The sequence below is a fragment of the Notolabrus celidotus genome, chromosome 3 (genome assembly GCF_009762535.1).
Source record: "Notolabrus celidotus isolate fNotCel1 chromosome 3, fNotCel1.pri, whole genome shotgun sequence".
Classification (NCBI taxonomy): domain Eukaryota; kingdom Metazoa; phylum Chordata; class Actinopteri; order Labriformes; family Labridae; genus Notolabrus; species Notolabrus celidotus.
In genome coordinates, this window is record NC_048274.1 from 666,084 (window position 1) to 678,722 (window position 12,639).

The following is a 12,639-nucleotide window of genomic DNA, read 5'->3' on the forward strand; positions in this document are numbered from 1 at the left end:
TTCCATGAAACTCAGACTTACTTGAAACAGATGAACAATGCTAGTATGAAGCCTCTGTGTAACTGACTGTTTACAGTGAAACTGAGACTTATGAGAGACAAATGAACACTATGCCAGTATGAAACCTCAGTGTAACATGTTATCTACTTTGAACCTGAGACTTAATCAAAACAAATGAACGGTAAGCCAGAGTGAACCCTCTGTTAAACGTATTCACAGTGAAACTGAGACTCACCAGAAACAGATGAACAATGTCAGTAAGAAGCCTCTGTTTAACTTACAGCTTACAGTGAAACTGAGACTCTACAAAAATAGATGAACCATATGCAATATGCAACAATATTAAGCCTTGGTGTAAATAACTGTTGACAGTGAAGCTGAGACTTACTTGTAACTGATAGGCAGAGTTTCACGTAAGTCTCAGTTTCACTGTAAACAGTAATTTACACCAAGGCTTCATACTTGCATATTGTTCATTTGTTTCTCTTGAGTCTCAGTTTCATTTTAAATGGAAAGTTCCACAGAGGCTTCATTCTGGCTTTCTATTCAACTTGACACTGAGACTTACTTCAAAAATATGTACATAATACTAGTGTGAAGCTCTTTGTAACTTGCTGCTTACAGTGAAACTGAAATTAACCAGAAACAGATGAAGTTGCCAGTATGAAGCCTTGGTGTAACTTTTTATTTCCATGAAACTCAGACTTACTTGAAACAGATGAACAATGCTAGTATGAAGCCTCTGTGTAACTGACTGTTTACAGTGAAACTGAGACTCACCAGAAACAAATGAACACTATGCCAGTATGAAACCTCAGTGTAACTCGTTATCTACTGTGAACCTGAGACTTAATCGAAACAGATGAACAGTAAGCCAGAGTGAACCCTCTGTTAAACGTATTCACAGTGAAACTGAGACTCACCAGAAACAGATGAACGATGTCTGTAAGAAGCCTCTGTTTAACTTACAGTTTACAGTGAAACTGAGACTCACCAGAAACAGATGAACGATGTCAGTAAGAAGCCTCTGTTTAACTTAATGTTTACAGTGAAACTGAAACTCACCAGAAACAAATGAACCATCAGTCTATATAAAGCCTCTGTGTGACGTATTATTTACAATCAAACTGAGACTTACTTCAAACAGATGAACAGTAAGCCAAAGTGAAGCTTCTGTGTTACTATTTACAGTGAAACTGAGACTCACCAGAAACAGATGAACAAAATACCAGTATGAAGCTTCAGTGTAACTCATTATCTACAGGGAAACTGAGACTTACTCGAAACAGATGAACATTACGCCAGAGTGAACACTCTGTGCTACTTATTTACAGTGAACCTGAGACTAACTGGAAACAGATTAATTGTAAAATAGAGTAGACCCTATGTGGAACTATTTACAGTGGAACCGAGACCCACCAGAGACAAATGAACACTATGCCAGTATTAAACCTCAGTGTAACTCATTATCTACAGTAAAACTGAGACTTAATCAGAACAGATGAACACTGGGCCAGTATGAAATCTAATGAACTAAGAGATGACGTTATTTATTTTGCCGTTGGGATGAATTTTCTTCTGTTTTGAGCTGAACACACAGTCTCCTCTCAAGTTGTTAATAAGAATCTTTGCTTGAAGTTGTTTTTATCTAACCGTTGCTTCTTCAGTATGTCTTTAAAGTTGGCAGATGTTCCCAGAGGCGTATTTCATCATCGTCACACGATGTGTTCTGAGATTGCCGCCTTTACGATTCCTTCAAACACCTCAGGAATCACAATTAGCTGTGCATCACTCAGTTTGTAGGTCAGATTGAAAATGACGTCTTCATCTGTCACACTGTCACTCTGCACCGACGTGTTACTCCATCACATCCAGTCGGGCTGCTCTTAGATCAGTCCGGGTTCCTCTGGGAGATACTGGCCTGTCGTATTTGTCACACATTGCTGCGCTGAGTGTGGGAGATCCTTACAGTGAGTGGGACACTGTGCCAGCTGTCATTATGTAAGACAGATCCCCTCCTCCATCTCCCTCACAGGAAGCATCATATAGTAGACACAAATGTACACTACAGCTGAAACCAGCTCTGTGTTTGTGGAGCCTTAAAGGGGAAACATCTAATCTTTTATTAATGATATGTTTCATCATAACAGGAGATGAAGTAGACTACCTTGTAGGACCAGTATTTTCTAACCTTGGCCTTATTTTTGCAGCCAGTCGAAATGACTCACAGGTACAGATCTGAATCACTCCAGGAGTTGCTTCAGCTGGTAGCTGTAATAATGGCTGTAATGGATGCATCATAAACCCTGGTGATAAATCCACACATTGTGGTTATGTCCACTGAGAGTTGGTATTATTTCCACTGACAGACTGAGGTATTATTTGTGTCCTGTTACATCAATGCAAAGATCACTGCAGAGAGAGAGAGAGCAGGATCCCTTTTTAATCATGAAAAGCAGACACATCACGCTCTTTAAAGCCACCAAACTACACTCACAGAAACTGTAATTTTATATGAGGATACTCTGATGCTGCGTCCCAGTTCATGGGTAGCATCCTTGGAAGAACCCAGTGGATTCACTGAATCAACACGTGAGAGGAGATAAGCGCCAGTAGCAAAGACGTTTCAACACGGCTTTAAAATCCTTTTGAACTCAAAAAGCTGTGGCAGAGATCGGCCGGTGTTTTGGTTTAAACAGCGACCCTGTTAACTGGAGACTCTCAGCCGGATGCATCCCTCATAAACGTCTAGTAACGTAGTTTTTCGGAAAATTTTGAAAAAAAATATTGAAAAAATTAAAATTAAAATTAAAAATAAAATTTTGAAAAGAAAAAAAAAAAAAAAAAAAGATGACAAAAAAATTGAAAAAAAAAAAATTTGAAAAAAAAAAATTGAATATTTTTTTTTTTAATTCGAAAAAGAAATATATAAAAAAATAAAAATTGACAAGAAAAATATTGGAAAAAAAAAATTTGAAAAGAATTTGACAAAAAAGTTGACCCGGTTCCTGTTGAAAAAAAAAATGTCCTCAAATTTGAAATTGTGCTCCAAAATCAGAAAAACATGAACACGGCCGGTGTTTTGGTTTAAACAGCGACCCTGTTAACTGGAAACTTTCAGCTGGATGCATCCCTCATAAACGTCTTTAGACGATCATTAAATATCTGATGAGGATATTTTGAAATCTTAATAAAAACTAAACTAGTTTGCATTCCCAGGAACTCCCTCTGTGTTTCAACAGCTGTGTAAACTCCACAAACACTGACACGTTCAGCTGAAGGTCTCCAGTTTACAGGGTGACTTTTAAAACCGGAACACCGGGAGGAGAGACGCATTCACGGTGGGCTGAGAGAAGACTACTGTTACAAGCTGCTAAATGAAGAGAATCACAGCTTCTTCCTTTGAAAAGTACACACACATACAAAAAAGATAGAACAAATAAAAACTAATCATAGAAAGAGAAATCAAGAGAATCACAGATGGAATAAACAATGACTGAATGGTTTTTTGGAAAATTTTGAAAAAAAATATTCCGAAAAAATTAAAATTAAAATTGAAAATTGAAAAAATAGAAATAAAATAATAATTAAAAAAAAAAAAAGATGACAAAAAAATTGAAAAAAAAAAAATTTGAAAAAAAAATTTTAATTTTTTTTTTTTTTAATTCGAAAAACAAATATATAAAAAATAAAAATTGACAAGAAAAATTTTGGAAAAAAAAAAATTTGAAAAGAATTTGACAAAAAAGTTGACCCGGTTCCTGTTGAAAAAAAAATGTCCTCAAATTTGAAATTGTGCTCCAAAATCAGAAAAACATAAACACGGCCGGTGTTTTGGTTTAAACAGCGACCCTGTTAACTGGAGACTCTCAGCCGGATGCATCCCTCATAAACGTCTTTAGACCATCATTAAATATCTGATGAGGATATTTTAGCCTTTAGAGTAACAATCTGAGCCTGTTGGAGACAAAAACAAGAACTTCTAGTGGACATACTTTGATCGGGAGCATTATTGATCAAAGAATTACAAGCAGCTGCAACAGCCCGTTTCATTCATCCTCCACTCCCTCACAGGAAACATCCGATTCTCCTCCGTGAAAAAGAACAAGAGAGAGATTACATTTATTGACTCGCAGTTTGTTCAAAGTTAGCATTTTTATCAGGGAGAGACAGGCAGAGGAATATATTGTATATTAATGCAGCCCGTTGAAAAATTCACGAGGCTCCTTCCTGAGGAAAACATCCTCGTTAGAGACTCCCCAGTGCCTTTTCTGGGAAACGCTGCCTTTTTATTTATATGGAGAAAAGGTCAAGTGTGGAGGGAGGAAGCAGAGCGATACTACTGAAGCCAGCTCTGCTTTAATAATACACCTGCCCTTCATCACTCACTCGCTTCCTCCTGAATATTTGTTCTCCAGGAATCACAGCAGGCGAGCTTATATAATGCTGCTGGGTTTCCCTTGAGGTGTGTGTGTGTGTGTGTGTGTGTGTATGCAGTGAGAAGTAACCCTGAGTATTTTCACACCAATGATCCTGAAGCGCACTGTAAACCCTGTAGCACCCCGAGAGCTCTGCAGGCTGCAGAAACATGACAGCATACAGAGTGATCTGGGTCACTGACAGTGTGATAACCCCTCCAGCCTGCTCAGGACGAAACCTCTTTACTGCCCCCTGGTGGACGCTCACAGAACACACTGCTTCAGATACAGCAGGTTGTTCAGTTTCAGGGGAATAACTTAAATTTAGGTAAACATGATATTCAAAAGAGCTGATTTAAGATGCAACACATCATCATATGCAATGATTTTAAATTTCAGATTCAATATTTTATGATTTTTTTTTAATGAAATGTGCTGATTAATGCTTTCAAAACATCCATTAGTGACACTTTGTGAAGATTTTCACCTACATAATGATTAATAAGGAATAAAAGCTAATTCCTGACCACTTAAAAAGTTGTTTGATTGAGATTTGAATTAATAATTTAATGACATAAATGAAGATTTGTTAAAAAACAAAGTTTGAAGTAGGGATTTAAAAGTGGTCACTGAGTCTGCTGACCTGATTTCCTCGGTGCATCTCGTTCCAGAGCTTCCAGGCTTTAAACGCTGCGTCACCCCAAGTTCTCCACTGAGCCTCAGAAACACATAACAGACCTCTACACGGAGATCTCAGGCTGATCTCATAGAGGTCAGATCTGTAGCGTGGAGAGAGGCCTCAAAGGTCAGCGGTAACGTCTGAACATCGATAGTAAGAGGCGAAACTGGGAGTAATGTGGTCACCGTTTTTAAACCACAACCGCAAATCTGTTTCATAATCAAGCATGAGGCGATGGAGGCGTGCACCGTGGCCTCTCTGTCTTCAAATGATAAAATGGGTCAAATGTTTCTCGAGTGGATAAAAACCAGACTGAGCTAGTTTAAGTTTCTGATCCGCACAATGAAATCTCTGCTATAGAGGAGACCAGATGAAACTGATAAACTCATGACAGCAGCTCAGACAGTGACAGAGTAGAGAACATATGATCAGAGATTACCAGCAATGAAAATAAAATATTAACAATCATGATATTTATAGAATAATAAGGAATAAATACTCATGTGATGATTAAAGTGAAATATAAACATCGACATGTTTTCATAGAAAATGTATAGGTTTATTTTTTATTAATTAACGGCTTAAACTTCACAAATCTACAAGTTTATTCTTGTAAATTTGAGGCTTAATCTTATAAACTGAGTTCAAATTAAAACTTTATTCTCATAATATTTTCTCTTACATTTGCTGCTTGAATCTCACGATTATACAAATTTATTTTTGTAAAATTTACAGCTAAAATGTAATAAATATACAAGTTTTTTTCTCATTCATTTACAACTTAATCACATAAATGAACGAGTGTAGTCTCATAAATTGTAATACATTTGCTATTTTATTCTCAGCTTAAATCTCACAAACTACACATTTATTTTGATACATTTAATGTCTAAATCTACAAAATATAAGAGTCTTTTCCCCAAAATGTACATCTTGAATATCAGACATTTACAAGTTTTTTTTAATTTACATTTGAGGCATAATCAGGCATAAGATTTGTACATTTTTTTCCAAACAACTATATTCTTGTAATATCATGAGTTTATTGCTAGGAATGTACAGCTTAAATCTCAGAGATTAATGAGTATATTCTGATAAATTTACAGCTTAAAGGTGATATATCATGCAAAATGGACTTTTTAATGGTTCTTTACCTGAAATATGTGTCCCTGTCTACAAAAAGTCAAAGAATCCATTCTGCTCCTGTTCTGATTTCTCCACCTTTCTGTAAATGTGTGCTGAAACCAGCCGTTTCAGTTTTCAGTGTTTTTCATACGTCACAACGCCATCCGGTCTGTCACAGGAAGTCAGAGCTCGGAGCTTGTACAGCCCATAGACTGTATAAAATAATACTGAATCCCTCCTCTGTTTTTCATTCCCTGCACACATGTGTGCTAACAAGGAGCTTAGGAGGGAGGCATGCTAGTTGTAGGCTGTCTTAATAAACACAAAGGTCGCTTTGACTCCCCACGTCTGCAGATTTGAAGATCTAGTGGATGATTTTTATTTTTCATGGATAAGTGCTAGCGCTAGTTAGCATAGCCACATAGCTACATGTTGGTAGCTGTGTACCAAGACACATGTCGACATACTGACAAATAAAACAACAAGAAACACTAAATCTGTGACCAATGGTTCAGAAAGGTCCCGCTGCAGGCGCCTCTCCGTCAGGATCAGATTCTGGATCAGATTCAGAGGGTTGAAGTAACGCGGGTCTGTGAGCAGCCGTGTATATTCAGCCAACATGTAAACATTAGATCAACGTGCTGGAGAGCCGAGGCCACACCCACTTCCTGAGGGGGCGTGGTCAGAGGGAAAACAGACTGTTCTGAGGAGGACTGAAGAAGAGGGTTTTTCAGGCAGACCAAAATCTGATTTCAAAGTGTTTTTTTGAGCATAAACTTTAAAGACATGTTTTGGGGACCTCTTAGACCAATATGTGTTGATGAAAAAAGTGTGATATGTCACCTTTAAATCTCACAAATTTACAAATCTTTTCTCATAAATATTTTTTTTAAATCTCTCAAATTTAAGTAAATTCTCATAATTTTACATCTTAAATCTCAGACATTTACAAGTTTATTCAAAAAAAAATTGAGGCAAAAACTCATGAATTAAGTTTTTGAGTTTATAATTTGCAAATTGTTTTCAAGCAGCTTTATTCTCCTAAAATTAGAATGATATTCTCATAATATTATGGCTTAAATCTCCAAAAAAAATGTGACTTAATTCTCAGACATTTTTTAGTTCTTTCTTATAATTTTGAGGCATAATCTCATAAATTACATTTTTGGTTTTTAAGATTTGCAACTTTCTCTGTAACAACTTTATCCTTTAAAATTAAAACTAAATTCTTGTAATATTATGACTTTATTCTCATGAATCTACAGCCTAAATCTCAGAGAATAACGAGGACATTCTCATATATTTACAGCTTGAGTTTATTCCCAAATATCCAGGTTATAGCTGACTCATTTTCTACTTTATTCTCATAAATGTATTACTTAAGGTTAGCAAATTTATCATTTTATTGTTTTCAATTTGTGACTTTTTTGCTACCAACCTTTTCTTAAAATCAAGATTATAATCTTGTAATATTATGACTTTATTCCCATCAATTTACGACGTAACACTTAAAGTCTATTTTTTTAAACTCCTTGATGTTGCTGTAATCCTCTGCTGTTGATGAATGATTCATACTCACAAATCAGAAAGGTATTTATACAGTTACAATGTTACAATGTTACAATGTTACAATGTCATTTAGCAGACGCTTTTATCCAAAGCGACGTACATACGAGAACAAGAACAACACAAGCAAAGATCTAGACAAGAGGAAACAAGATCAGTAAGAGGAACAAAGTGCTTCAAGTCCATTTGGGTGCAGGTACTGCCAAGCAGTGTAAAGGCAATGCATAAAGTAAATAAGGAACATCTACAATGAAGCAACCAAACCATTTAAGACCTTCCATTATCATCATCAACAATTAACATCACCACAATAATGACCAAAGTACCAAGTGCTGGGTCACTCCAGACCTGAACACAGAGTCCCAGAGTAGAGCAGGACAGTGTGAGTCAACTGTAGCTGGAAGACATGATCTGCCACTGGGGACAACAGTGGAGAACAGTCTAGCTAAGTGCATAGTGCTTCCTAAAGAGCTGGGTCTTTAGCTGTCTTTGGAAAGTAGAGAGGGACTCTGCAGATCGAATGGAGTTGGACAATTCATTCCACCATTTAGGGACAACAGAAGAGAAGAGTAATGTTGCAAAACAGTTGAAAATAATGAATATGCATCTGCTTTAAAATAATCACAGTGACTAATACCAACCAAATCAATACATATCCGATATGATAATAATCAAGTCCTGCCTCACTGAGCACGCTCAGAACTCAGGATGTGCTCGTATAAAGTTAGACAGCGTGCTGAACCGATTTAACCCTTTCCACTCCGCAGGAACATGTGACTTCACATGTGCAGGCTGCGTGAAGGCCTCTGTGTGTGACTCAAACACGTGTGTGTGTGTATGCATGTGTGAAAGATAGATTACTGGACTCTTGGCTTCAGATGAATGAATCTTTGAATGCTGGATGTCTTAAAGTTAAGACGCAGTGACAGTTTGTAAAGACAAAGGAAGAGCTCACATTAATGTGATGGAGTGGCTCCTTTTATTCTTTCACGTGGAGAGAGAGCGAGAGAGAGAGAGAGAGAGAGAGGACGAGTCTGAATACTTATTATTATATGGATAAACTAAGAAACAAGCTAGTTTAAATGCTGGTCCTCTCTCTCTCTTTCTCTCTCTCTCTGACTCTTTTTCTCTTTTTCTTCCTGCTCTGATCGTCTCTTCTCTCCGCAGGTGGCCATTATCGCCGGAAACTTCGAGCTCGCTGAACTCATTAAGAACCACAAAGAGACAGATATAGGTAAGTACCCAAGCAGATCTCCTCTTTTCTTCTCCTCCATCCATCCATCCTTCCCTCTATCCCCACACCTATTCTTCTTCAGCCACCCAGCGCGATTCCCTGAATCTCCCCTGGGATCTGTTTCAAATCCCCCCATGGTTTGATCCCTCTAAATGACCCTGTGGTATAATCCCCTCCGCGGGATTACGAGAGCGTCGCCGAGAGGATGAAAGTTCATGTTTACACCAGAACGATTAGGCCGAGGGAAAATGATCAATGCCTGAGCCAGCGGGAGATTTGGTTCGGTGGGAACTGATTGGTCGGTTTCCAGAGGTGTGGAGGGGATCAATGTGAGGCTGCAGAAAGAGATGTGAGGGATGTAGGGATTCTTCTGTTGATCGTTATTGTTTTCATACAACAGGACGCTCATGTTTTGGAGCATTTTATGAGATATTTTGACCAGAAATGAAACAAAATCACTTGCTTAGTTTGAGTTTTTGCAGTGCAAGATAAACTGCAAGGAAACAAAGCAGACACGGCCTCTCAAAGCACCAACAAGGAACTGTGTGGTCTTGGGATTTGAATGAGATGTCACTGCCACCAGAGTGCATAAAGTCATCAGTGAGAACATGCTCACCTGGGCATTAAATACCCAATCATGGCCCTCATAGTGGTGTCTCTAAGAAATACCCTTATCAACTGCCCTGTAGGCTCAGTCCCTGTACATATGGAATATATAACCTGGTGGAGAGAGGGCCGTGATGTGAAAGAGAACAAGCGGTGAAAAAAGCATCTCTTGCATTTCTTGATTATTGCGTCAGAGTTTTGGCCACTGAAAGGCTCATGCTGAAGTCAGACTGTACAACTGTTTTGTCTGTTACGATGGTCACTGTGTCAGATTCAAGCGGCAACCTCCGGTCTCAAAATATGAAGCCCGTGAGAAAGTGTTATAAACTGCAATTCATCGAGCGTCCACTAGAGGCTGGCTGCAGTTTACTGGAAACCACATACACACCCATTCAAAGAAGACGACCTTTGCAGCATTAATAAACATGTTTACAGCCTGGTTCAAAAAACAGCTTGGGTCTACGAAGCTAATTTCTCTATCGGCACACACTGTAGGGGGGTTGGACGGTTCAGAAGATATTAAGATTATGAGTTTTGCCCAAATAAGGACATGACTGACTTGATTGACAGACGGGAACACTTAGCTGTTGGCTAGGAGGCTCAAACCCCGCCTCTTTATGTCACACTATGACTGGTTGAGTTCAACATTTCCAATATGGCTGCCGCCGATGATTGGCTTCAAAACAGCGCTCAGGAACAGACGGGTGACGTCACGGATACTACGTCCATTATTTATACTACTACTTATGTCTATGGTCAGATTAGGAGATCACAGACCAATGAATCCGCAGTGTGGTGGGGTGACCCGGCCGAGAGGCGATCGTCCAGCGGAGCAGTGACCAGAAATGAGGCTTCGAACTCAGTATCAAAGTTTACACACAAAGTTTATTCATGCAGCATGAGAGAGAAGTTACAGCATACTCAAGAGCATCTGAAGTTCTCCGCCGAATGACTGAGATGCTCAATACTTTATAGTTCTTCAAACATAAGGGAGGAAAAAGGGAGGGGGGAAACATGTGTACGTGTGACCTTAATACAGTTGTTCATATGTAAGGAAGAACAAAGGCTGGGGGAGAAAGGAGGGGGGGTAACAGGTGTGGGTGAGTTGCAATCAAGGGTGAGCAAAGGGTCTTGTCAGGTGAACATCGTACCCTGGAAACAACAGAGACATTTCCTCAGTCTAGTGGTTTACAAAAGGCACGCGTCTGCACATATCGTATTCATCTTACGACATTTGTGGTTATCAAAAGCACATATCAACAATTCTTAAAAGCGTACATCGGCTCTTTTATCTACCAACACATTCTACGACTCGTCTCATCACTATCACCTCTCTCTCTTACTCCCCTCTATCTGTCTTTCCAGACCCAACTCAGTCGAGGCATGATGGCTGTCTAACATGAGTCTGGTTCTGCCTGAGGTTTCTGCCTGTTAAAGGAAGTTTTTCCTCACCACTGTAACTAGCTAAATACTGCGATGTGCAATGCTCATGATGGATTAAGGTGGGGTCAGACTGAGTCTTACCCTGACTTGGTGTTGGGTCTCTGTTCATAATTTGACATAGTGTGGTCTAGACCTGCTCTGTTTGTAAAAGCGTCTTGAGATAACGTTTGTTGTGATTTGGCGCGATACAAATAAAGATTGATTGATTGATTGATTGATTGATTGATTGATTTAGCATAGTTACCAAAAATCCCCTTCGCTTAGCTTTTAAATGTAATATAAAGCTAGGATTGGTTCTTTGATCTTTGCAATTCAACATAGAAATAGATGAACTTTTCCACCTCTAAGCTGAACCTACATTGAATCTTGCAGAAACTGGTGCTCTGACCTCAGCCTCACCTTTATTCAGAGATCTGCACAGATCTCTGGCCTTATGCCTTACTATTTGCTGGTTTCTTCAACAAAACATATAAAATGGAAAACATATGAATAGAATTGTTAAAAGAAGAATACATGAGCATAATAAGAAAAACATGATTATATAAAAAGAAAATGCATGATTATAATAGAGGATATTAATCAAGATTCCACAGCAGCATGACTTGATCAACGGACGTGACGGGCTACACGAAGGAAGACAGGCCAGGCAAGACCGGACTAACCTCAAAACACTAAAAGGAGTCTGCAATCCTCAACATTTCCTTTAGTTCAGTCGGCAGCACCGACTTCATCAGTCTTATTTGTTTACGTTTGTGACTTTGGTGACTTAGGTCACAAATGGAACATGCTAGACTTTCTGTTGGGAGGTCATGAGGCGTCCCAGATATGGTATTTGTCACACTACACAAGGTGATAATAATATCACTTTTAGGGGCCGGGACCTGACACCCCACGTCTGCTGGATCATGCCCAAATCATGTAGATAAAATCTGACATTTCCTCGAGGATACCTTCAGAGATCGATCTTTTGGACGCTGGCTGAAGCAATACTAACATTTCTCTTCCCATGAAGAAGTCTTCTGATCCTCAGACTCCTTTAGAGTACAGACCAGGTGGAGCAACACAGACCGACCCTTTCGCCAATTTGTTTGTTTACGTTTGTGACTTTGGTGACTTAGGTCACAAATGGAACATGCTAGACTTTCTGTTGGGAGGTCATGAGGCGTCCCAGATATGGTATTTGTCACCCTACACAAGGTGATAATAATATCCCTTTTAGGGGCCGGGACCTGACACCCCACGTCTGCTCGATCATGCCCAAATCATATAGATAAAATCTGACTTTTTACAGGATACCTTCAGAGATCGATCTTTTGGACGCTGGGTAAAGCAAAACTAACATTTCTCTTCCCATGAAGAAGTCTTCTGATCCTCAGACTCCTTTAGAGTATAGACCAGGTGGAGCAGCACAGACCGACCCTTTCTTTTCTGGCTTCATGTTTCATCTTTCTTTGTTTATGTTCCTCTTAGAAAAGAAGCCCCCCTCTATGGAATATATGATTCAAAGCTTTGGGCAGAGAGAAGCTTTGAACCTCTTTACAGTAAATATAGGTTTTTATGGCTGACTG

General features: G+C 38.9%; 1 protein-coding gene across 1 annotated transcript in view; it reads left to right on the top strand.

The window, feature by feature from the left end:
• The window catches only part of LOC117810434 (SH3 and multiple ankyrin repeat domains protein 2-like), a 284,015-nt gene that overhangs the window by 70,719 nt on the left and 200,657 nt on the right, over window positions 1-12,639 (top strand). The window contains 1 exon segment of the mRNA XM_034680270.1: window positions 8,956-9,022. Coding sequence (XP_034536161.1) covers window positions 8,956-9,022 — 67 coding nt within the window.